Raw genomic sequence first — 24,851 nt, 5'->3', positions numbered from 1 at the left:
ATACTAATATTTTTCGTTTTTTTTAAAAATTATTATTATCATTATTATTATTATTATTAATTCTGGAAAGCATTGAATGGATTTAACCATGGTGAAGCAGTGTATGCTCGATCTCCTGTGGTGGATTCATGCAGTAAAGGACGCGCACCTCCGCGTCAGCTACACGCATTTTGCACCACAGCTTTTGGCGCGGGGCCCACGGCACCCACGAAACGGGGATCTTTCCAACGGCGGCATAATCGCGCCGGGACCCACCGCAATCGCGGTCAAGATCAGATGCCATGGAACCGGGGTTGCGTCGGGTTGAGGTTAGGGTTAGGGTTAGGGTTTTTTTAGCTGCCTTGGGACCTTTGGTCACTGTTGCTACAGACAAGCATTTGTGTGTGTGTGTGTGGGGTGATGGGTGGAGGATGACATGTCACATGGACGTGCCCTAAATTAATCCCGCGGAGGAAGCACTAGGTCCTTTGCTTTTGTTGCACATGAGGTGTGGTGGTGGTGGAGGAGGAGCCCTAGGAAAGGTCGGGTTTTGGGCCTTTGAGATTCGCGATCGATCCGTCTCTGATCCCCAACTCCTCGTTTTTTCCCATCCGATCCGCGATTTGGGCGAGCGGAGCGGAAAGCCGTGACGCGGAGCAGCAGCATCTGGGGACTTCCTTTTCAGGTTTGGGAACTACCTTGATGGTAATTGAGTGGTGTTTGGGGTTAAAGTTTGGATTTTTATCGGTTTTATTCCATCTGTTTCCCTGTTTTTGCTCGAGAGCTGGGTTTCAATCGGGTTGGGAGTGGGTTTTTGTTTCGTGGGTTGTTTTCGTGTACGGTGTATAGTACAATTAGGTCTGATTTAGATATAACTGGGATGTCAAGGTGCTCTTTCCAAAAGGGGTTTGCAGTTTGGTTTTGGGGTTATGGTGTACATATAGTGAGGCCTGCTGCTGTTTATTTCTGGTTCTGTGGAATCAGGTACAAATAGTGATTATTTCTTTGCATTCTATCATTTTATGTAGGAAACTTTGGGTTGATTAAATATAACTTCTTTGCACAGGTTTGTCTTGGTTTTGTTGTTTATTATTCGAGGTTGAATACTATGAGAAGTAGAAAGAAAACCTTTGTTTGGAAACTTACAGCTTGCTCTATAGCTCGAAGTAACTTCTTGCGTTATCTTTTAGACCTGTTATTTTATGTTCAATATTGTGCAGATAGACCCTATTTGATGTTCGAGCTTATTCCTAGTTGCTGGTGGAGCTTCAAAACATTGCATTTCTTTCATTTCAAACTCCAACTTGCAACTTCGAGCTTCTGGTAACTAAAACGGAACCAACTATTATTGCTTCTGTAAGTGAAATGTGTGCTAGCTATTTGTTTGAGCTTAACCCTTGCTTGGTGCTAGAGACTCATACAAGTCCTTTCAGTAACAACTATTTATATTTTAAGACGTTTGTTAGTATAGCTGACATCTTATTAGCGTGACATATATGTTTTTTAGTTCATTTCTTTTTCTCGGCCTCAATCTATTCTTGAATACATGGACAAGCTGTTGCCATCTGGTTGTATATATGAGTTTCTTGCAATGATAATCTTCCAATGCTTCTAAGTGCATATTCTCATTGTTTTTTCTTGACTTTCGCATTCCTACTGATTTCAAGTCTTTCTCTACTCTATTAGAGAAACAACATTGCATCTATTTACTTCCTTGCATTAGGTTTATATAGCACTGGTATTGTTGTTGACTTCTTGCCATATATGTAACTATTTCTGAGTAATATATTGTTAGTGCATTGAATCACTTGCACTTGTATGTATATGTAGACACATTTTTTTTTCTTCATAATTTTGAAACATACTGTATCCCATGTTATAATAATTTTGCTAGATTTTTAAAAGGATCATGTACATCAACTAGCTATTTTTCAATCCTTTTATATGCCGCATCCAGCATATTCTGTCACGTGTCAATATGTTTGGAGTTTGTTTTAGCATTTTAAGCTAAATAAATTCATTATGAAATGTTAGCTTGGGTGCAATTTTGTCATGTTTGATGTTCAGCAAGAAGCAGTTACCTGATGCAACCACCTAAAACTGTCTGGACAGCTAATTATGATTGTTTCAAGTTATGGAAGCATCATTGAAAGAACTCCTCGATGAGGGAAAAGAATCTCTTCCTAGGACTGATAACAAGGAAGATTCAGACATTTGCAGTCATTTTACAATTCGGTAATAGTAGATATCTTTTCTGTGCATTTTGCTTCTAAATCAACTTTCTCAGTGCTTTCTTTCTGCAGCTTTCTCAATGTTAAGCTAGAACTTCTAAACTTTACAACAAGATACATTTCCTTCTTACTTCTCTAGCTAAAAAACTCTATGGACAATTAATACTGATATTTTAGACTGTGATGTTAAAGGACAATGGAATGAACCAACCAAATTTCGGATAGCACATTTGCCATTTTTTTTTTCTTTTTTGTAGACTGTTAATAATGCATTTTCATTTTTACAGTGGTTACGTTGCTGGTGTTCGGGAAAGAGATGTAAAAACCTGTTGGCCATTATTTATGCCCTACAATGAAAGTTGTAAGAAAACTACAAACAAGCTACCTCCATTACATGTTTTCAATTTCAAGCGATGGAATTGTGTGAACTGTCTTCATACAATTAGCACCTCTGAAGATGTAACTGGAAAAGCTGACTTGAGGGTACTTGAGAATAAAGAAAAAAAGAAAGAAAAATCCTTAATTTTTTTAAGTTCCAATTCAAAAAGATCATTTTCTGATCAAAAGCATTTTTCTGAAAATACCATACCTGGAGAGAGACTTCTGCCAGGTTCTTCTAATAACATCAGCCATGTTGCGTTCAATTCAGATCTGTGTCACAGAAAGCAACCGAACCAAACCATAACAAAAGATGTGCCAACGGGTAAGAGTTAATTTTTCACTAGTATTTTAATTATTATCATCCAATTTTGCATTTAATCCCTCTTTTTTCAGGTCTCCAAAAATGCCTATATAGGAATTTTAGATCCAAAGAGAATCAAAATTGGTTATGTAAACCTACCTCTGTTGTGGCAGGAGATGAATTTCAAGCCGGAAGAGATCTAAGAAGGAATACAGTTATCATCAAAGACAAATGGTTGTCTGCTTTTCTTTATCATGATGCTTCTCATACTGTCTGTGACAAACCAAACGGAGGTGCTAATGTTGGAGGTCCTGATGTATTTCTGAAATTAAGTGGTACTGATCTCACGGATCAGAGAGACAGTGAAGGAGTTACTATTAAAACAAAAGCAATTGTAAAATCTGACAGCAAACCCAAAGAATGTAAGATGTTTGAGGTTCAATTTGGTGCTTCAGAAGATAATGTTGTAACTCCTGTTGCAGGCAACATGTTTGTTCATGATTTGGTGAATTTAGAGCAGAGAAATCTTGAAGCATCATATTGTAAAATGGGTTTGTCGAATAGTAAGAACCGCGGTCCACTTCAGGACAGTGTGTCTAGTGATTCACTTGGAAAAGTGAACCATAAAAAGGTCCGAAAGCTACGCTTTATTGAGGATATTATGAAAACTGAAGAGTTGCACATATCTAAGAAGATTCGCACTTTCAAAGGACATGGAGAAACATGTGGTGTAGATAAAAACCATAGATTTGATGCATCAAAGTGTGAAGGTCAACTTGGAGACCTAAATTGCAGTTCTTATAATGATGGTTTAGAAGTTAATCAGAACAAAGAGGAGGAACTTTCTCTGATACATTGGCTTAAGAAGGTTTCAAAGAAATTTGTCACTAATGATTCCCAGAGAAAGAAAGCTCTGGCTGAAAAAGAATATGTTGAAATTAAGGAGAAGAAGAATAGTGCTGGGATATCCCACAGTAGATATAATGACAATGATGCAGATCCCCTTCAGCAAGGTTTCAAAGTAGATAAACGTAACAAAAAGCATATTGTTGAAAAGGAAAATAAGGTACTTTTAGTAAAATCAAGGGACAATTGCTTCATTCAACAACAAAAAGATTGGGTTTGTAGAGGTGCAATAATGAAAAAGATTCATACTGGACATGCTGTTCATAAAATGGGAAGAATACATTCTACAAATAACTTACTACCTTTTCTAGGAAATGTAGGCAATAGTAGTGAGAAAAGGGCTAGAAGGAAAATGGTGTCTCATGTCGAGAGCAGAGATTCTTCCCAAGTAAAATGGTCAGAGGTATAATGCAAATTCTTTCTTCTTGAGAGAAAAGAGGGAGCTTCTTCCTTCATAACCAATGCATTTGTCTGTGTGCTTATTATTTTCTTTGAAAGCCATTCCTCTTTGTTTCAATTTTATTGAAGTGCCATAATAACTAGTATTCTTATACCAAACCAAACGTTTAACATCAGATACCTCATCCTAGACCACTACATACATGTGAAAGAATCTTAAATCTGAATATTCTGTTTTATTGGTTGGTACATGATTATCCTTTCTTGTTCGTTAATGTGGAACTAAGCAGGAGCCTAACATGGAAATTTTCTGAAATCAAGTTATAAGTAAATTGGTGAAATACACTAGTGGATCAATGTGATAACCATCTTTGTAGAACATTTATGTACTACCTGCAGTGCTTGCTTCTGTCACTCCAAAACACACCTAGAATCACTTAATAATCAAACTTCTTAGTTTTTAGTCATGCAATTGATGAAATCATATTTCTATTTTCTCTAAGGAAAATATGATGCCATGAGGTTTTTATGGATTTTAGTGGTATATTTCTTCTTTGTTTCTGTTTTTTTAGTGAAATAGATGATTGTCTGTTCTAAGACACCCATACTTTCTCATTTTGCAGAAAGAAATTGTTAAGAAACGAAAGATTTCAACAACAGTTGACAAGGAAACTCTTGATGATATTCCGATGGACATTGTTGAACTCTTAGCAAAAAACCAGCATGAAAGAAATTTAGTGAATACTGATGTCACTTGTAAGAACAAACACGAATTATCAATGGCACAAGGTGAGATACGGCATGGATATGAATCATATGTTTCAGGACATTGTGAAGACAAGGTTTCAAATGCAAAGTATAAGAGCTATTCCAATCCTAATGATATAGGATATGATATCCCTACTGCTTCCTGCAGTACTCAGAATGCTGAATGTGGAGGCAGCAAATCTGAGCATAGGAAGCAAATCCTTATTGATCTTAATCAGCAAGCTACGGAGTTTATGACAATTCCTCAATATGATGGACACCAATCATATGCAACTGACGATTCTAAGAAAATCTACCCTTCTCAAAGTTCTTCATGGGACCAAATGAGGCTACACAATTTGGAATCATACCAAACATATCAGGGATTTTCTGTTCCGTGTTCAAGCAGAGCTACACATCATGTTTTGTCATCACCATTGATAGGAAGAAAATATAGCACTGACATGGGGAACATTGATCCTTGTTGTAATCATGGGAAAATGATTCCTTCTGATTCATTGTTTGATAGAAGTCAGAAGACAGTTCCTCAAGAGTCTGAGGTTTCTGAAAGAATGAATCTCATAGGCTCCTATTTTGTAAGTGGGGGAGGACCATCCTGGCAATCAACAAACGGAACTCAAATGGCCAGATCATATTGTATGGATGGAAGAAATAGGCTTCATTCAGGAAGTATGGTTCCCATGGAGTTGCATACCAATGAAACTGTTCCAGCACTGCATTTGCTTAGGCTAGTTGATCAGGCAGCTCATCCAGTTGCCTCATGGGATTTAAACTTCACAGGAAATGTCCAAAATTCTTTGTTAAATCAACCCCCTGAGATGCTTGGTATGAAAGTTGGTCTCAAAATTAGAGAGACACCTGAAAATCCATTTGCAGCTCCATACTCTACTTGTGATCAAAATGATGGAAAATCGAGCAGACCTTATCGCCCAGTTCCCAGAGTAGGCGATCTTGGGTCTTTGCTACAAAAAGAGATCATGTCTCAATCAAACTATGCATCATTGGGTTATAAAGATTGGTGTTATAATAAACTGCCATCTTGCTGCATCGGTGGGATAGAGAAAATGCATGCCCCTTCAGAAATTACCAAGATCAATCTCTCGTCCATTGTAAATAACAAGAAGAATACAAAATGTGGTGATTCTTTTGTACATAAATTTGACATGGGTCAGGCCTCGATCAGCAAAATGGATGGACTAGTCCAGTCAATGAGGCATCAATATGTTCCTGTAAACTGCATTATCAACCAAAACCCTGCTGACTTCAGCCTACCTGATGATGACAATGTTTACATGCGAGGAAGTGAGGATCAAAGCCTTATATGCATATTTCCCCAGCTCGAAAGTGAAAACACCTTTCCAAACAGAAGCTCGTGGTACCAAACTCATCATGATAGGAAGAAGTGGCCAGTTGCCAAGCTACCCACTGTTAAGGGGTGACACAAGAAGTGATCTTAAACGTTTCGTCTTAAGCTATATTCTGCATGACTATTGCTGCTAGATGTAACTGTATTGTGTATATTATCTAGATTATGGTTTGTATTGACTTCGGCAATGTCTTAAAATGCTTTACTAAAAGCATGGAGTGATGATGTTGATGAAGAATTTTTCTGTCTTTCAAGTTTGAATCTGAGGTTTTCCATGAAACAAGCAGAAAATAGTGCAATACTGGTATTTGTACCTGGAGCTGTTTTAGTTATATCCTCATTCTGGAATGTAATTCCAAATAAATAAAGCTGCTGAAAGACCTTGGATTTTCACACATTATCTTCTTGGCCTGATCTCGGTCAGCTTTCTTTTCTGCAATTTGTTTATAACTTAAGTGTTATTATTGCTTGCTTAGTTGTGTTCAAGTACAAATAAATGGTTGACATGCTCGATTCAGTGATTTGCTGTACTTCAGATAATATTTTTCTTTAAACACAATCTAGTGGCTTAGCGAGTTACCATACACAACTTCATGCCCTTGTTAAATGCACACATACATTATACTCACCATCCACATATGGTTAATAAGAGAATAACATTACTAAGGGTCCAGATTGTTTACTTCCTCAAGAAACAAGAATGGAACATCTTTCCTCTGATTTGAAGTGCATTCTGCAGGCTCATACATGAGATGAGGAAAGAGGAGTCAACTTGGAAAACCATCAGAGTATTTTTTTTTAGCTATATGAGATGAGTTTTTAATTAGATGCGGATCAAAATCAGAAACCTAAATCCATAAAAGTTGGATGATTTTTTTGTAATTATGTTCTTACAAGAAAGTTAATAGTTCTATAAATAACTCTAGCATTCATGAAGAGGTTTTATTCATGTCCGCTCAATATATACAAGGTCAATAAATGAAGAAGCTCAAATAATTTATTAAACTAAATGAAAAAATTAAACACATAATAGAACAATATCCACCAACAATGTCCCACGGATAAAATCTATGAAGCATATTAATAAACAAAGATCTTATTAAAATAATTAAAAAAAATAACTCTCATAAATAAATTTATAATATCAAATTCAGTGACCAACTAAATAAGTTTAAAATGTAAAAAAATTTAAACACTCAAATAAGTTCAAATTAACAGCTCAATAACATCTAAATCAATCAAGTTTAAGTAAAGTTAAACCAAACTCAAGATCATAAAAAGGAAATTAAGCCAAGCTTAAACAACCGTTTATTTTAGGTTCGACTTGACTTGATTCAGTTGCGTTATTAAACAAGTTTGAACAACACAAAGTTGCCTTGCTTCCATTACAAAAGTTCAAGCCAACGGAATAAAAAGTAAAAAATAAAAAGAAAGGGGCAAAAGTTGCTACAATGCAGACTTAATCTGTTAAAAAATATTTACATTGTAACAGTTACGAAATTGTAATTGCTACAACTGTTGTAGTAGCTACAAAACTGTAATTGCTACAATTACAAATTCAACTAAGTTGTAGTAGCTACGATTTCATAGCTACTATAATTACAAATTTAACCTAGTTATAGTAGCTACGGTTTCATAGCTGTTATAACTACAGATCCAATTATAGCATCTACGGTTTATAATAATGGGGGATAATAATGAAAATTTTAAATAGAAAGTAATAATAGAAATAATACTAGAGGACAGGAGGATAAATATGCATAAAACATGTATAACTGAACACTGGGAAGGAGAACCTTTTGATAAAAAATAAAAGTGTGGTACCTTTGATGATTTGGAAAAAATGTAATGCCTTTTTAATTTTTGCCAAAATAAAAAGTTAACTTTAGTAATTCATAGGAGGGATGTGATAAGTAAAAAAAAAAAGTGCTGTTGAATAAACCTAGTTGCTATTTTAAAAAATATGAAAATAAAGTAAAATAAAAGAGACAAAATAGCATGAAATAATAAATTTTAAGTAAAATTTTTAAGAGAAATCTATTTTCAGAATAAAAAAAAATTATACACCATGACTAATAATTTTAGAGACATATTTTTAAAATCTATACTTATATATTACAACAAAGAAATTTTAAACTCTCCTCGTGTTTCAAATGACCCTCTAAATTTGGAACCGACAATACTTTTTTAAAATATATTAACTTTTATAAAGTAATATATTTACTGTCGACTTATGAAGCATTTTACATTTGCAAATTGCAATGAATACTTCATGCAATAATTGCCACAATGTTGTTATGCATTGAGATATGAAGAATTCATGCCACGAATGCTGCTCAACTTTTAGTGTTAACTTTATTATTATTTATTTCTATATGAAAAAAAATTCACATTTAATATGATATAAAAAATATTTTATAATTAAGATGCAAATTCTAAAACAACTTCCCCATGGACTTGCTTAAATTTCAATTTATTAAAAATTACTTTCATTCTCCTAGAGTGGATAATCTCTTTGTTTTTCTTTGATTGTTCTATTGCGAACTTCCTTGATTGTTCTATTGCGAACTTCCGATGAGGTCTCAAGTTACACCGAGAGAGTGAGGTAGTCTCTTTGCTTTTCTTTGATTGTTCTATCACGAACTTCCGATAAGGTCTGAAGTTACATTGAGAGAGAGGTAATCTCTTTGCTTTTCTTTGATTGTTCTATCGCGAACTTCGGATGAGGTCTCAAGTTACATCGAGTGAGTGAGGCCCCTAACAATGTACAAACCGTCTAGGATATTAAAAGGCCGTCCTCCGACTCATCTATGAAAAGAATGGGGTCTCTAAAGCATGATCTAGGATACTAGAAAGTCATCCTTCAACTCATCTATGAATCCCTTTTAAGCTCCACAAGTTTTAAACCAAACATTTCCCCAACAATCTCTCTATACAATTGACCACCATGGTAGCTACTATACTCCAATTGGCCTCGCTTGAGATTATTTACAATCTTTCATCACTGTTTTTCTCACAAATGAAGGTGAAAACTATTGAGTCAATCTGATGCATAGGAAACTTATTGAGAAGCTCATCAAAACTCTACTAAGATTTATGTAAAGCTACATAATATTCAAGTCAAGTAATTCAAAATATTCAAGCAAAATAGACAAGTAGAAAAATGTAGATAATATTTTTTTTTAAAAAAAAATGCTTATTTGCAATCTTCCAGAGTAGAACATAAATGAACAAGCTACAAAAACACCCAATTGAAACACCAATGAGAATATATCGAGAACATTAATGTACATAGCTTAAAGAGAAATGACTATGAAATATTTACAAATTGCTAAGGGATTACCTATACAATAAATCCTATGATTTCCTTAAATCTTAAAGAGTTGATCCAGACTCGAGTTTGCAATCTGTTCCTAATGTAGACAACCATGATTCCACCTGAAACATGAGAATAAACCTGGTGCTCAATATCACAAGATGAATAGCTCGTTGCAATATCACTTAAGATAACAAAATTTACAAACAGATATTGATCGAGTTAATTGATTTGTCAGGAGAGTAAAATTTTGGTTGTGTTCAAGGTGCTCGAATGAGATGTCTATTCGATATTGTGATTGGCTTGAAACAGACAAATAGTAAACCAATCCCAATATCATTTGGAGCTCACAAATCAAACAAAAATCAATTAGTTTTTTGTTATCATATTCTAGATAAATGATGTCGATGTTGGGTGTTACCGTGTTAGAACTTCACAAAAAAAAAAAAACTCAAAAGCATAATTCACCTGTCCTCGAGAAATACTTGAGCATTCAAATCGCAATCCTTGATTGGTCAAAAGGTAAAAGGCATATCTCGTTTCTTTGTCTTCGTCAATGAAGCTTGGGAGCGGTCCCATTTCAACAATTTCAGATAAATTTGTAGTATCCTGAGGACTCATGTCTGGGGAAATGGTAAAACAAATAAAGATTTGAACAAGCATGAATCATTTGCTCAATTCTATTGATAAAAGAAAATAAGTGAAGACCAGATTTAAAGGAAATAATGCAACTAGAAAATTACCAAAGGATCTGACATAATAATAGATAGATGAACCGTGGAGTATAACAAATCGAGGAAGCCAATCATCTATATCATCATCATCTATTATAGGAGGTTCTCCAGGAAGTTGTGTCCATCTCTACACAAAAAGAGATTCAAGTTGCTATAGTCCTCATAAAGTTGGGAGAGAGAGAAAGGAAAAGGGGCCAGATAAACATACAGTTCGAACATAGAGATAACCACAAAGCCGTGCGGATCTCAAAATGCCATCAACGTGTTCCAGCCTGGTGTAAAAGGGAGAGTATTTTTACATCAGGCAGATCAAAGTGAAACCACAATTTTAGCTACTAGGTCACTAACCAGTCATAGAAGAAACAATGTAGTATCTCAAGTGATATCAAAAGGGATGCAACTATATTAGGTTTAATCAGTGACATCTATGTGTATCTGTCTATAAAATAAACTGATGCAGGATCTGCTGGATGATCATGCACTTTAGTATTGGGCTAGTAATTCTAGCCCTTTAACCATGGTTCAGATGTAGTCCATTAAGTTATAACCATAACTGCATAACCAACGAAAAAGCAACAACAGACTTCCAGGGTGTCGAAACAACAAAGCCGTATGTTCCAACATTTTTTAGGTTGGCTACAAAAATCCTATTCCAAACTAAAGAAACTGTTGAGTACAGTTATTGCCTGATTCTATGCCTCACAATCCATCTCTAATTAATACAATTTATTAAGATACACTATGAAACATTATGAACATATCCATACCATCTTTAATATATTGCCTTTTATTTTAATATCTATCAAGTTATATATACTAACTGCTGGAGAACAATTGAAACTATATTTTCTCCTAGCAACTCAAAACATTCAATTGAATTTCTCATTCTACTACGCCACATATAGGTAAATTCCAAAATATACAATTCATTGAATAGGTGAAATAAGATGAATTCAGTAGTAGGCAAAAGGAAGTTAGCAGCATTTAAAACAGAATCAGACAAGGCAAACATTTCAAGTCATTGGGAACTAAAAGGATAAAGTACTATAACGTTCCAGGTCTCAACTCTAAGTAGATATAGTACCTTAAATTGCATATAAGCACACAACAAAGCATAATATTATGGCTGAAAGGGAAACATGTGAACAAAGATATAACTCATATGTATATAAGGTAGTAACACTGAGATTAATATCCATATTTTAAGATAACACAATTTACATAGGCTAAGACAGCATCTTAGTATCTAGTTTTGATCAATAACAACAATTACCATATAAACAAAAGTCGTCGTCACTGATCTTCACTTATGCTTGTTCCAAAAAAGATTGTAGTTCAAGTTTTTAATATTAAATCTCTATAAAAGTAGAGTTACAAGTTATGTATCTATTTAATATTTTGGACTAGAATTTCCAATCTCAAAGCATTCTTATGTACTAGAGGTTGAAGACACCCCTGAAAAGATTTGTTACTTGAACTCATATACAAGTATCTGATATAGAAGTGGATTTGAATATGAACCACAAAAAAAAAATTACATGTGATGAATAAGGTGTCAATTGTGGGGTGTCCACTCTGATGTCAGTGTTGGAGTTTCAATGTCTGAAACAGGTCTAGAGGGGGTAAATTTAGAGTCCAAGTATTGAAGTCTTGAAGAAAAAGACAAGTAGAATACCAATTAGAATCCATACAGCAAAATTATTCTGAACTCTGAAGTCATGATAATTTGAGGTCATGGTAAAGATAATGGAACTTACTGAGCTTTTAGATGCATCTCTCTGTCCTCTGCATCCACAATTTCAGACTGAAGGGACTCCAGTTCTGCTCTAGTAAGTTCGACCTGCTAGCAAAAAAATTATTCTCAGTATCTTAATATGAACTTGACTCAAGGCACTTGGATACTAAAAACCATGTAGCAACCTTCTCGTCATCTTCGCCAGATCCCCATCGAAGACGAGGTAGAGAAAACAAGTTCAAAAGAGATGCAGCTCCAATCACCCTTCTTACAGTCCATGAATGACTTTGTGATCTGGGCCAATGAAGTAAACATGAAAAGTGATGATGTTTAAGTCCAACGGAACTGAAATAAATGTATATAGCAATGTAATATTTCACCTCAGTTTATGATCATCTCTTGAATTGCTTCCTTGCAGAGAACTTTCAGATGCTTTGATGGGCTGGAAGTGCTCTGGGAAAACATCTATCTTTCCATAAATATCATCCATCAAGCTGATTTACTTTATTCAAACCCAACCTATACAAAAGAATTGAAATGCAACACCAACTTAATTGCATATCTTTATGCCATTAGAAAAGTTAAACATTTGATTGCACTAAGATACTGACCTTAGCAACAATCATCAGTTAAGCAAAATGTTATATGAATATCTTTAATGAAACCTGAAGATACTATAATCAGCTATCAATATGATTTCTGCAAAAAGGTAGATCAGGAATTCAGATATTAGAGATTGTGAAAGGATATTTTAGTGGACTACCAAAAGAAGTGGCTATCCGAATAAGATTAATAGTACAATGCAAGGAATTAACTCATAACCAACTAGTATTGCTTGAATAGTATCTCTGGCCAAGGTAAAGTAACATATAAATTTATATGAAAGATACAGAAATTGGAGGGAATATACAATAAAGGAAAATATTTGTGCAAGATAAACACAACTAATACGCTGACTGGGGTGCTCAATTCAGCAAAACTACTAGAAACCAATAATGGCTTCCAGCTTAGAACTTTGGTGTCCAGTTCAATGTATAGTTTAGTAGGATAATACAGTTTTGAGGCCTAGGCAACTAAGATGTTTAACCAAATCTTTTAAAAAGTTTATTTTGCTTAGTAAAATTTTGCATTCAATGATCTTAAAGCAAGAAAAACATTTCTGCTAGATCAATTTGGTAGGATAATACAGTTTTGAGGCTTAGACAACTAAGATGTTTAATGAAATATTTTAAAAAGTTTATCTTGCTAGTAAAATTTTGCATTCAATGATCTTAAAGCAAGAAAAATATTTCTGCTAACTCAATTTGATTAAAATCATGTCGGCTCATAAAAAAAAACTATAGAACTAACTGTGTAGTAACTACTGTAAAATACAAAGTCAAGTAAGGAAATTGTGCAGCAGAGAAATCTACGCCTAACTATAAATATTACACGAGGAATTCCAATAATAGTGTTTTTAAATGATTTTATTTTAAAGAAATAGTCCTAATTTATTCATTCCCCATTGACGAGAAAAAAGAAGTGCTCCCAATTCTTACTGTGACATCATAACTTTTCTTTATTCTTCTCTGCTCCGAGATCTAGATCCTTGTTTACTATATAGAGGCATGGGATAAATAAACAATCTACGTACATATAATTCTATGACCAAATTCCTCTTGTAAATTCGTTCACTTGAGCATTCACAATATTCCAACTTTTCTTTGATTCTAATGTCAATGTCAGTTGCTTATTCCAGCACGATACTATCACACAACTCAACCTTCTTCGCAAGGATTAACTATAAGAAACATAAAATTGAATATCAAATTCCCGGACGAAAGAGATCGACGAGTACCAGAAACAAAAACCAGAATATTCAATAAACAAAAGAATCTATTTGGATAAGGATTTCGCATAGACTCATCTAGGGCAACAAGATGCCCCAAATCGCCAAAGTAGCAAGGAAAAGGGAGGGGATAGATCGACGCCATCATTAACATCAGCTAAGACAGAACAAGCGACAAAATTGAACGAAATCATTGAAAAGGTCAAAAAAAAAAAAAACTAAATTGAGAGGGAAAGGATCACGTCAGACCTCGGGCGAACGGGGTTCGATCGCACTCGTCGGCGCCGAAGCTCGTGGCGTCCAGTGTCCGAGCTTGCGGCGGAATCAAACCGTCTTTTTAGTTGGCTTTATCGTCGTCAAAGTCGAAGAGGGTAAGGAAGCCGCCTCCCCACTGCGAGTCCCTGTCTTGTCGGGGCATCTTTTAATGGCAATTCGGCTGCAGCTGGTGTTGGCTGTTGGAAGTAATCAGCTGTTCGAATCATCCATTTAACATTTATTATTATGCATATATTTAAGGGAAAAATACGTTTAACCCTTCTATTTTCTATAGGTAGTATTTTACTCCACTGTTTTTAAAAAATAACACTTAACTTCCTTTAATCAAAGTTAAATATGGAAAAAAATTGTAAAAAAATAATTATGTCATTATGTTTTTGATATTTTTTTCATAATATTAAGAGGAAAAATATATTAATTTATATAGAAAATAATTAGATGTTTTTTTTTTTGTCAGCTGTTTAATTATTGATTAAAATTGATGGATGTTGAAGAAAAATATATATATATAAAATATATATATATATAAGCATCCAGTGATGGTGCCTTTCGTCACTCGCTTGGATCTATGATTGATGTCGATTTGTCAATGCGTTCGCTCTCGATATCCTGCAATATAAAGCTACTCAGCTGAGGGTTGACATTATCAGTGTTACTCTCTTTAACAATCAAGTCAGTGATGAATTGAAATGTGAGGTTCGCGTGCATGCATGAGAAAGGTCCAGGGTTTCTCAGCCCAGGGCGTAGCACAGCTGGGGGCGCATGGTTTCGTGGCTGAAAGGTCTAGGGTTCGATCCTTGGGGTGTCATTGCTTGGGGTTAACATTCCGGTCATGCACTTTTAACTGTATACCTGCATTTACCTCCCTCCATATCCGTGGGATCGACTCTAGGGGGCCACTGATGTGGCGGTTCTACATTTTTTTATGAGAAAAAAAAAGCTCTTCGCGTAAGAAAAGAAAATTATACATTCACCTATTTTCACTTAGAGAACTTAACCTTATATAATCGTGGATAGGGGCAGATCTAAACTTTTAAATTTAGGGGAAGTGAAAAAAATAATTATTATATATTGTATTTGAAGGTTGTGCGGTCCACGAAAATATACATTTTAAACTACTTAATTTTATTTTATTTATATAATTAAATATTAATCTTTATTAGGGATGACAATTTTATCCAAATCCGATCGGTAATCCGACATCCGACGCAAATAGAGGAAGACATGAAAGGAATTTTTATATCCGATTATAGTAAATGGGTATTCGGGTATGAGTATTTTCGGGTATGGATATAGAGGTAGATGTCGTAAAATCCTACTCATACCCTACCCGATACTTGATTATATATCTACCTATATATATATATATATATATATATATATATAGGGAAAGAAAAAAATTTTAGCTCGTTTTATGTCTCGGATAAAAAAAGGACTTAGTTTGCCTCTTTATCCTGTCATTAACACATATCTCATCTTTTTTTCCACGAAAAATGTTCATCCGATCGAAGGAGCACGAGACAAGGAAGAGCAAACACACATATCTCATCTTTTTTTCTACGGAAAATGTTCATCCGGTCGAATGAGCACGAGACAAGGAAGAGCAGACAAATACATTGAAATATTTTAAAAAAAACGAGAATAGTAAGGAGTAATAGGATAATGAATAGGATATGGATACCCGAACCTCTGACTGGTATGAGGATGAATATGAAAGTTAATACCCGATGAGTATAAGGATGAGTATGGAGATAGATATAATAAATAAGGATAAGTACGAAGGGTATGTTATCATCTCTAATTTATATTATTAGAGATTATCTATAATTTATTGATTTTAATTAATAAATCAGTAAATTAAGAAATGGAAGTGAATGTAAATTATCAATAAATTTAGTATAAAAGTACTAAAAAAAACTCAGAAACATCACGCACGTAATAGCCTTTTATAATTTTTTTTTATCACATTTGAATTTGATTAGAGGAAGTTAAATGTTATTTTTTCAAATATAAGAATAAAATACTATTGATAGAAAATAGAAGGGGTTAAAAATATTTTTCCTTATATTTAATTTACTTGTTCAACATCCATTCTTTAAATATTTTATTGTCCTTTTTTATGTTTAATAATTTTTTTTATATAAAACATCATAAATTTGAGAAATAAACATTTTATTATAGAAAAAACATTCTTTTTTACAATCTGTTGGCTCACCAAAACCTTAAGATAGTTATAATCCATAGTATTTAATAGTTAAGAGGCGGACTCGCATATTAAGAATGAATATGGTTTTGCTGTTTCGTTTAGATAACTCTGATGACAAAAGAAGCCTCCAAATTATTCGAGAACTTACAATTTCGTCTAGCTGATTTGAAGCTTAATGAATTTACAGCCAAAATCAATGACTGAGATGAAAGGAAACCCCATTATCCACCATCAAAAACCTAAACAAAAAACAAAAAACAAAAACCAAAAACCAAAAAACAAAAAACAAAAAACAAATGGATCTTGCATTAGATTTTAGACGTAGTAACCTGTGAAAGTAAATCCTCTTCCCACTATCTCGCCAACACAGAACCACGCATACAACTCGAGCCCGAATAATGCTGCAATCCCTGCATCCTCGATTTTGAGCTCGTTTCTGTTTCGCCAGATGTGCTTCACTCCATCAAGTTCCTTCCAGAATGACTCATATCGCCCAGGAATGCTGTAACAAAACCATGTAACATAGCTATCATGACTGTTGAAACATGATCCTGCAATTTAAACAATCACTCAACTTGCTCAATGTTGTGCCAAAGGATATCCATATATCTCCATAATGATATAATATTGTCTATTTTGGATCAAGACCTTCATGACTTTGCTTTTGGACTCTTCCCAAAATATCTCATGCCAATGAAGATATCTTGCATCCTTTTATTCCCATGATCTTTACCAAATCTTTCCAATGTGAGACTTTGATTGAACCCCAACAATCCTCCTCTCAAATGAAGGACCACAATTACTCTCATGGTCCGGGCCTCCCCGCGAGCATCTGATCACTTTGACCTGCTCTGAGCCTCCCCATAAGCATCCACACCCGGTCACCTTGACCTACTTCGGGCCTCCCCGTGAGCATTCAGCCACCTTGACCTGCTTCGGGCCTCACTGCGAGCATCCGATCACTCTGACCTACTCGTCTCCTCGCGAGTATCTGGTCACCTTGACGGCTTACCTGCTCCAGGCCTCCCGCAAGCATCCAGTCATCCTGACTTGCTCCAAGCCTCCCCGCGAGTATCCGGTTACCCTGACCTACTTCGGGCCTCCCTGCGAGCATCTGGTCACCCTGACCTACTTGCTTCCACATAAGTATCCGATCACCCTGACCTGCTCCAGGCCTCCCACGAACATCCGGTCACCCTGACCTACTCCGAGCTCACCCTCAACTTCGTTCAAGGCCACCCCACATGGTATTTGGTTCGTACCATGGCTCTGATACCATTTGTTGCGCCCAAAGGATGTCCACATATCTCCACAATGACATGATATTGTCCACTTTGGGTCTAGGCCCTCATGGCTTTGCTCTTGGGCTCTACCCAAAAGGCCTCATGCCAATGGAGATATCTTGCATCCTTTTAACCCCATGATCTTTATCAAATCTTTCCAATGTGGGTCTTTGATTGAACCCCAACAATCCTCCCCTCAAACGAAGGACCACAATTACTCTCATGGTCTGGGCCTCCCCACGAACATTTGATCACTTTGACCTGCTCTGGGCCTTCCCGCAAGCACCTGATCACTTTGAGCTACTCCGGACCTCCCCGCGAGCATTCGACCACTTTGACCTGCTTCGGGCCTCAGTGCGAGCATCCGATCACCTTGACCTACTCACCTCCCCACGAGTATCTCGTCACCTTGACCTACTCCAGGCCTCCCGCAAACATCCAGTCATCCTGACATGTTCCAAGCCTCCCCGCGAGTATCCGGTCACCCTGACCTGATTCGGACCTCCCTGCGAGCATCTGGTCACCCTGACCTACTTACTTCCGCACAAGTATCCGATCACCCTGACCTGCTCCAGGCCTCCCACGAACATCCGGTCACCCTGACTTACTCCGGGCCCACCCTCAACTTCGTTCAAGGCCACCCCACATGGTATCTAGTTCGTACCATAGCTTTGATACCATTTGTTACGACCAAAGGATGTCAGCATATCTCCACAATGACATGATATTGTCCACTTTGGGCTTAAGCCCTTATGATTTTGCTCTTGGGCTCTATCCAAAAGGTCTCATGTCAATGGAGATATTTTGCATCCTTTTAATCCTATGATTTTTACCAAATCTTTCCAATGTGGGATTTTGATTGAACTCCAACAATCCTCCCGCAAGCATCCAGTCATCCTGACCTGCTCCAAGCCTCCCCGCGAGTATCCCGTCACCCTGACCTACTTCGGACCTCCCTGTGAGCATCTGGTCACCCTGACTTACTTGCTTCCGCACAAGTATCTGATCACCCTGACCTGCTCCAGGCCTCCCACGAACATCCGATCACCCTGACCTACTCCGGACTCACTCTCAACTTCGTTCAAGGCAACCCACATGGTATCTGGTTCGTACCATGGCTCTGATACCATTTGTTGCACCCAAAGGATGTCCACATATTTCCATAATGACATGATATTGCCCACTTTGGGCCAAGACCCTCATGGCTTTGCTCTTGGACTCTCCCCAAAAGGCCTTATGCCAATGGAGATATCTTGCATCTTTTTAACCCCATGATTTTTACTAAATCTTTCCAATGTGGGACTTTGATTGAACCCCAACACCCAACATTCTTAGAGTCATGTAGGGCTGTAAATGAACCAAGCGTTCGTGAACAAGCTTGGTGTTCATCTTGGTAAGAGCTTGTTTATGTTCGTTCAATATACATAAGATTAATTAAACAAACAAGCTTGAACAACTTGTTTAGCTAAACAAACAAGCTTGAACACATATGTGTTCAGCTCGTTAATGTTCGTGAACAATGTTCGTGAACAATGTTCGTGAACAATGTTCACGAACCATATTTATTAATAAAACTCTTTTCAATATGATAAATAAATAATAAAATAAAATAAATAAATAAATAAATAAATTTAAATTATCAATATTAATAACCAAACAAACAATTAAAAGTTTCAAACAATCAAACAAGCTTGAATTGAGAGCTTGATAACATCTAAACGAACCAAGCTCAAACTAAACTCAAACCAAGCTCAAGCCAAGCTTGAATTGAGAGCTTGATAACATCTAAATGAACCAAGCTCAAGTCAAGTTTCAAACAAACTCAAGCTCATAAAAAATAAACCAAGCCAAGCTTGAACACTCATTTCAAAAGCTTGGTTCATTTTAAGCTCGGCTCGACTATCTTATCAAACAATCTTGAACACCCCAAAGCTCGGCTCGGCTTGGCTTGTTTACAGCCCTAAAGTCATGTACATTCTATAGTGGAAGTTATTCGAGTCTAGCTGCATGGTTAAACAATCATTCCAGGGCGACCATGAACGATTAGGTTTATCAATTTACTATAGAACTTCCAAAATATACAGAAGCATAATAGTTAAAAGAAATTCAAGCCGAAATTAAGCTGAAACCCCTTCACCTTGCTAATTACCCACTCAAGTAAGTATCAAGATAACAAACTGAAAGATTTAAAAAAGATAACATTCACCACATCAGAATAAGGATATATTTCTCTCATAAGATTTCCAGATGAAGATCCCTCATAGTTGCAAGCTATTTTGTCAGTAAGTAGTAGCTTTGAGCTTCCATTATGTAAAAGCACCAAAATCCTAAAGAAATAAGTTTCAGAGTCTACAACAACTCCAAACACTTAAAACTGGCAATTAGTTGAAATATGTTTGCAATTTACAATCTTTGCATTAAACACCAGTTCTTCACAAAGTCAAATTCCTGACCTAAATCCTTTTGCTTCAATAGAGTGTTTCCTCGTATAAATATTCCAAAAGGTTATGGCAATCAGCTATAGGGGCAATATGTATTTTGTTATAATGTAGTCATAAGATGAACTAACATATAAGAGCATTTTACTAATGCCATCCAGTTTTTCATCAAGATAGTTGTACTGCATGATAATTTTTTCATTTTCAAAACAAATCAAAATAATCTAAGAAGAAATCTACAATTGTTGGCTGATGCCTCGCTCTAACAGCTGATCAACACAGAAGAGCAATCCAAAAAAAAAAAAAAGTTTTTACCCATTCACACAGTTCAGGCCTGACAGAGCAGCCAAGCAGGGATAATGTATAAAGAGGCGAACCTTGCAAGACGAGTGTAAAAGAGCTGCTTTGACAACTCTTGGCACTTTTCGACGGTCGGTGGCTGCACAATATGATGCTTATTCTTCTCCATAATCTCCTTGTAGTAGGCGCATCCGTGCTTAGACACAAATTCAGAGGCTTGCACAGCCTTAGATCGCAGCTGCTGAAGTCTCGCCGCCATCTACCAAAATTTGTAAACAAATTCTATCAGCCATCCATTTCTAGCACCAAGCAGAAACAACTACAAAAGCATAAATTCGAAGAAAAAAATGGGGAAGCTCAAAGATGTGTTTAGTGATCGATTCTACCCTTAAAATCAACCGCGATATTAACCTTTAAAAAAGTTAGATTACGATCAAATCAAGCGCGATTGGCGCGATGCAAACCTTAGATCACAATTAAGGCAAAACAAAATCTCGAATTTTAAGTACAACGTAGTGATGGATAGCGCATATGATCGCAGGGAAAAAACAAGGAGATCACCTATCAAACAACTCAGGAGCGAAGAGAACGCAGAGTGGAGAGGCAGCGGAAGCGCTTTGGACCAAGATATCGGGATCGATGGGGGTAGTTTGGGTATTTCAAGTGACTACTAGGGTTGGTCATGGGCAATTTGATAATTATGCTGCGTAAAACCAGGAAGATAAAAAAAAACGGGAATATCGATCAGTTCTATTAAATTTTTTTTTTATAGATCATCAAAGTGCACGGACGGCTAACTTAGAAATCTTCTCGAATGAATCTAGTAGTTAACGCATGAAATATTATCATTATAAAATTTAAGATTTGAATCTTAATAAAATTAAGGTAAATATCTTCCTTATATATTAATCATTATTCTAAAAGTTAGTAGTCATCCGTGATTTATCTCCTATATGTTGGTCCTGAGACAAATTGACGAGGACGTTGAGGACGAACGTATTCATCTTTTTACCATCGACCACTAATCTAGAAACTCAATATCTTTTAATTATATTTTCAAAAAAATTTCTATAGATATACTGTAGCTAGCTGGAGATCAATTATAGGTACAGTAATAATTGATTATTACGCAAAGGTCACATGGAAAGTTTGAGAATTGATTAAATAGCGAACCGTATTTATACCAAACCGCCATACTAATTTATCTGTTCTTTTCTTCCTAACCCTCGTTTTACTCATTTCTATATCATTTCCATACAATTTTATCCTCTCTTTTATCTTTCTTCCTTCCTATTAAAATTTTTATTTTTTCCTACATTATATTCGAAAGCCTGAAATAAATAAGAAAAATTTTATTTTCACTCCCTAACAAAACATAATAGATACCAATTTACTTAATTGTCCCTCATATTTGTTAAGTACAAAAGTCTAAAAATAAATATAATTTCTCTTAAATTTAGTACATTAAATTAGAATGTATGACTCTTTTTTTACCTTAATTGGATGAAAAATATACTAGATTATCTTTAAATAATATTCATTTGGATATAAAATATACTATATTCTCTTTAAATGATGCTGAATTTAGAAGGAATTATTATATTAAACGGGGAAAAAACCGTGCTCAAATTGATAGAAAATATACTCGATTATAGTTTAAAGTATTGAATTTAACCAGAATTATGCTCATTTTAAAATTTTTTGTATATAAAAAATCTGATAAACAATTTTGATAGAAAATATACTCAATTCTAATTTAAAGTGTTGAATTTAAGAAAAATTATATTCATTTTTAGATTTTTTTTATACTTAAAAAATATGAGGGACAATTAGATAACAATGTTTGCATGAAAAAGTTGAAGCAAACAAAATTTTACATGTAGAGAGTGGGAATAATATTTTTTTAGACATGGGGACTATATACAAAGATGGAGTTATGATTGAAGATTTTTATCCAATTAACCGAATAAATAATATTAGAAATTCATAGGACTAAAATGAGTACAATTTGAGCTCTCTAGATTGGTTAGTAAATTTTGATTGAAATCTATTAAAAAAACTTAAGCTATTTGGATTTTTATAAACATGCATCATCAAATAAAATTGAGTGAGAGGAAGATAGATATGACATGAAATCTTAGTTCTGATCAAAGAAATACTATGAGCACATAGGCTTGATATGAAAGGATCAGATCCAACATAAACCTAATCTAAGAGATTTAATCCATATTCACCCTAGTCTCTAGGAGACGAGGCTCAAATATTCTAACGGGAAGTTAACGTAATTACGAAGCACCTGTCAGGTAATTCCTGACAAAATGCTAGAAATTTTGTGATGCAATTTACCTCACAGACTTCTTTTATTATAATTTTTATATAGTTCTAAATCTTCAAAATAATCCGTTAGGATCCTTCGTATGGAGGCTAGAGAGGGGGGTGTGAATAGCCGACCCCAAATCGTCGCGTTTCTACAAAACGTGTTAGCGCAGCGGAAAATAAACACAGAAACAAAAGGGAAAGAAGACAAACCTCAAACAAACCGATGTAACGAGGTTCGGAGATAAACTGCTACTCCTCAGCGTGTCCGTAAGGTGGACGAAGCCTATCAATCCGTCGGTGGATGAGTCCCCGGAGAACCGGCTAATAAATGCTCCTTGTGGGTGGAGAAACCTCGCCACAATACTTGTAACAACAAGAAAGGAGTACAAGGAAAACAAGAAGCAAATACAAATAACAATATGAATGCAACACTCGCTTGCCTTCTCTGTCGATCGGAGGCGATGAAGCAGCAACTTCAAACCAGCGGTGATCGAAGCTCACGCGAAGCTTCGAAGCGAGCTCAACAAAGCTCGAACCTCGAGCACGAGCGAAGCTTGATCCAAGGAAGAAGAAGAAGGAAGAAGGAAGAAGGAGGAGGCTCGCAGCAGCAGCCCTCCTTTTATAACTGCGAAGAAGCGAAGAAACACGGAAGAAATCTAGCTGCGTCGCAACGGCTAGTGCCTGAATCGATCGTGGGTGATCGGGCTATGTGGATCGGTCCACGACCGATCCATTCCTAACCGCTTGCTTCGTCTCGATCGGTCCATGGACCGATCGGAACCCCGATCGGTCCGTAGACCGATCAGCTTCTTCTCCCGGACTTCTTTGCGCCTCGATGGTTGTCGATCGGTCTCGGCCGATCGATAACCTGATGAGGCTCTTGGATGGTTACCGATCGGTCGGTGACCGATCAGGCTATCCAGTGTATCACTGGATCGGTCCCCAGACCGATCCAAACTCCCCAGCCCTAAACCTCAGGCTTCTACACCAACATCCGGTCAACCTTGACCTGTTGGTTCATCATTCCTAGCATCTGGTCACTCCCTTGACCTGCTAGAATTCTCCACCAAGTGTTCGGTCAATCCCTTTGACCCACTTGGGCTTTCCTCTTCGTGCCAAGTATCCGATCACTCCCTTGATCTACTTGGACTTCCCAACACCAGATGTCCGATCACCCTTGATCCATCTGGATTTTCCCTTGCCCGGCTTCACTCACCAGGACTTTCACCTAGCTTCACTTACTAGGGTTTTACCAGCTTCACTCACCAGGATTTTCAATCTGCGACTTCACTCACCGGACTTCAAACTGCTGGCTTCACTCACTAGGACTTTCCCGCATGCCCGGCTTCACTCACCAGGACTTCCACTTTCACCTAGCTTCACTCACTAGGATTTTCACCTGGCTTCACTCACCAGGATTTCCCGACTGCCTGGCTTCACTCACCAGGACTTCTCCGACTGCCTGGCTTCACTCACCAAGACTTTTCCCCGTGCCAAACTCCCTGTTTGGACTTTCCCCATGCCAAGTCTCCATACTTGGACTTTCCGCGTGCCAAGCTACCTGCTTGGACTTTTCCCCGTGCCAAGTCTCCGTACTTGGACTGCCTAACATCCCAGTTAGGACTTTCCCTCGTGCCAAGCTCCCTGCTTGGACTTTTCCCGAATCAGGTCAACCAGGTCAACCTTGACCTAAGGTTGCACCTACAATCTCCCAAACACCTATTCTTGTCAGACATCAAGAATACAACTCTCTTCTCGTCAAACATCGTCAAATATCAAAACACAACTCGAGTCAGGTCAACTCGAGTCAGGTCAACCAGGTCAACCTTGACCTAAGGTTGCACCAACAATCTCCCCCTTTTTGATGTTTGACAAAATCCAAAATCAAGTTAGGTTAACCCGATAACCTAACTTAGGTTTTCCAATGTTCTTCCTTGAACATTCTTCCAAAACCTACATTTTCTCTCCCCCTTGGGACATCTCTCCCCCTTTTTGACACACATCAAAAAGAGGGAATCAAGGTCAAGAGTTTCTTCCTAATGAAAGTCTCATACCTTTCATTGAAACCCTTAATTTCCCCCTTGA

General features: G+C 36.5%; 3 protein-coding genes across 12 annotated transcripts; 1 reads left to right on the top strand and 2 right to left on the bottom strand.

Annotated features, from left to right (window-relative positions):
* The first annotated feature begins 371 nt into the window (after positions 1 to 371).
* On the top strand, positions 372 to 6,724 carry LOC122014565. Of its 8 annotated transcripts, none has more exons than XM_042570834.1 (6): positions 372 to 664; positions 1,200 to 1,302; positions 2,047 to 2,214; positions 2,498 to 2,913; positions 2,985 to 3,958; positions 4,821 to 6,724. In XM_042570834.1, exons 3-6 carry the CDS (start codon positions 2,114 to 2,116, stop codon positions 6,402 to 6,404), a joined length of 3,075 nt encoding a protein of 1,024 aa, XP_042426768.1. In that variant the 5' UTR covers positions 372 to 664; positions 1,200 to 1,302; positions 2,047 to 2,113; the 3' UTR covers positions 6,405 to 6,724. The 8 variants fall into 8 exon arrangements, with proteins under 8 accessions (XP_042426768.1, XP_042426767.1, XP_042426764.1 ...); XM_042570833.1 differs by having other exon boundaries at positions 373 to 664; positions 1,204 to 1,302; positions 2,092 to 2,214; positions 2,985 to 4,201; XM_042570830.1 differs by having other exon boundaries at positions 373 to 664; positions 1,204 to 1,302; positions 2,985 to 4,201.
* Positions 6,725 to 9,567: 2,843 nt separating this feature from the next.
* Positions 9,568 to 14,365, bottom strand: LOC122017382. 3 transcript variants are annotated; one of them, XM_042574980.1, is made up of 9 exons: positions 14,194 to 14,365; positions 12,728 to 12,815; positions 12,497 to 12,635; positions 12,302 to 12,410; positions 12,139 to 12,224; positions 10,590 to 10,653; positions 10,391 to 10,508; positions 10,116 to 10,270; positions 9,568 to 9,769 (listed from the first exon to the last, which is right to left on the bottom strand). In XM_042574980.1, exons 3-9 carry the CDS (start codon positions 12,604 to 12,606, stop codon positions 9,707 to 9,709), a joined length of 705 nt encoding a protein of 234 aa, XP_042430914.1. In that variant the 5' UTR covers positions 12,607 to 12,635; positions 12,728 to 12,815; positions 14,194 to 14,365; the 3' UTR covers positions 9,568 to 9,706. The 3 variants fall into 3 exon arrangements, with proteins under 3 accessions (XP_042430914.1, XP_042430917.1, XP_042430916.1); XM_042574983.1 differs by having other exon boundaries at positions 12,139 to 12,221; positions 14,194 to 14,364; XM_042574982.1 differs by lacking the exon at positions 12,728 to 12,815.
* A 2,145-nt stretch (positions 14,366 to 16,510) lies between these two features.
* LOC122014353 lies at positions 16,511 to 21,079 on the bottom strand. Its single transcript, XM_042570569.1, has 3 exons — positions 21,009 to 21,079; positions 20,525 to 20,706; positions 16,511 to 16,928 (listed from the first exon to the last, which is right to left on the bottom strand). The coding sequence occupies exons 2-3, from the start codon at positions 20,704 to 20,706 to the stop codon at positions 16,742 to 16,744; spliced, it is 369 nt and encodes a 122-aa protein (XP_042426503.1). The 5' UTR covers positions 21,009 to 21,079; the 3' UTR covers positions 16,511 to 16,741.
* Positions 21,080 to 24,851: the final 3,772 nt, after the last annotated feature.

The sequence above is a fragment of the Zingiber officinale genome, chromosome 8B (genome assembly GCF_018446385.1).
Source record: "Zingiber officinale cultivar Zhangliang chromosome 8B, Zo_v1.1, whole genome shotgun sequence".
Classification (NCBI taxonomy): domain Eukaryota; kingdom Viridiplantae; phylum Streptophyta; class Magnoliopsida; order Zingiberales; family Zingiberaceae; genus Zingiber; species Zingiber officinale.
This window is presented reverse-complemented; position numbering and strand designations above follow the sequence as displayed.

Coding starts and splice junctions, on each gene's coding strand:
- LOC122014565 (XM_042570833.1), top strand. CDS start 2,114: ATGGAAGCATCATTGAAAGAACTCCTCGATGAGGGAAAAGAATCTCTT. Junction 2,215..2,497: donor TGCAGTCATTTTACAATTCG/GTAATAGTAGAT, acceptor TCATTTTTACAG/TGGTTACGTTGCTGGTGTTC. Junction 4,202..4,820: donor CCCAAGTAAAATGGTCAGAG/GTATAATGCAAA, acceptor CTCATTTTGCAG/AAAGAAATTGTTAAGAAACG.
- LOC122017382 (XM_042574980.1), bottom strand. CDS start 12,606: ATGGATGATATTTATGGAAAGATAGATGTTTTCCCAGAGCACTTCCAG. Junction 12,225..12,301: donor CTGGCGAAGATGACGAGAAG/GTTGCTACATGG, acceptor TTTTTTTGCTAG/CAGGTCGAACTTACTAGAGC. Junction 10,509..10,589: donor GTTATCTCTATGTTCGAACT/GTATGTTTATCT, acceptor CTTTTTGTGTAG/AGATGGACACAACTTCCTGG.
- LOC122014353 (XM_042570569.1), bottom strand. CDS start 20,706: ATGGCGGCGAGACTTCAGCAGCTGCGATCTAAGGCTGTGCAAGCCTCT. Junction 16,929..20,524: donor TTTTACACTCGTCTTGCAAG/GTTCGCCTCTTT, acceptor GTTTTGTTACAG/CATTCCTGGGCGATATGAGT.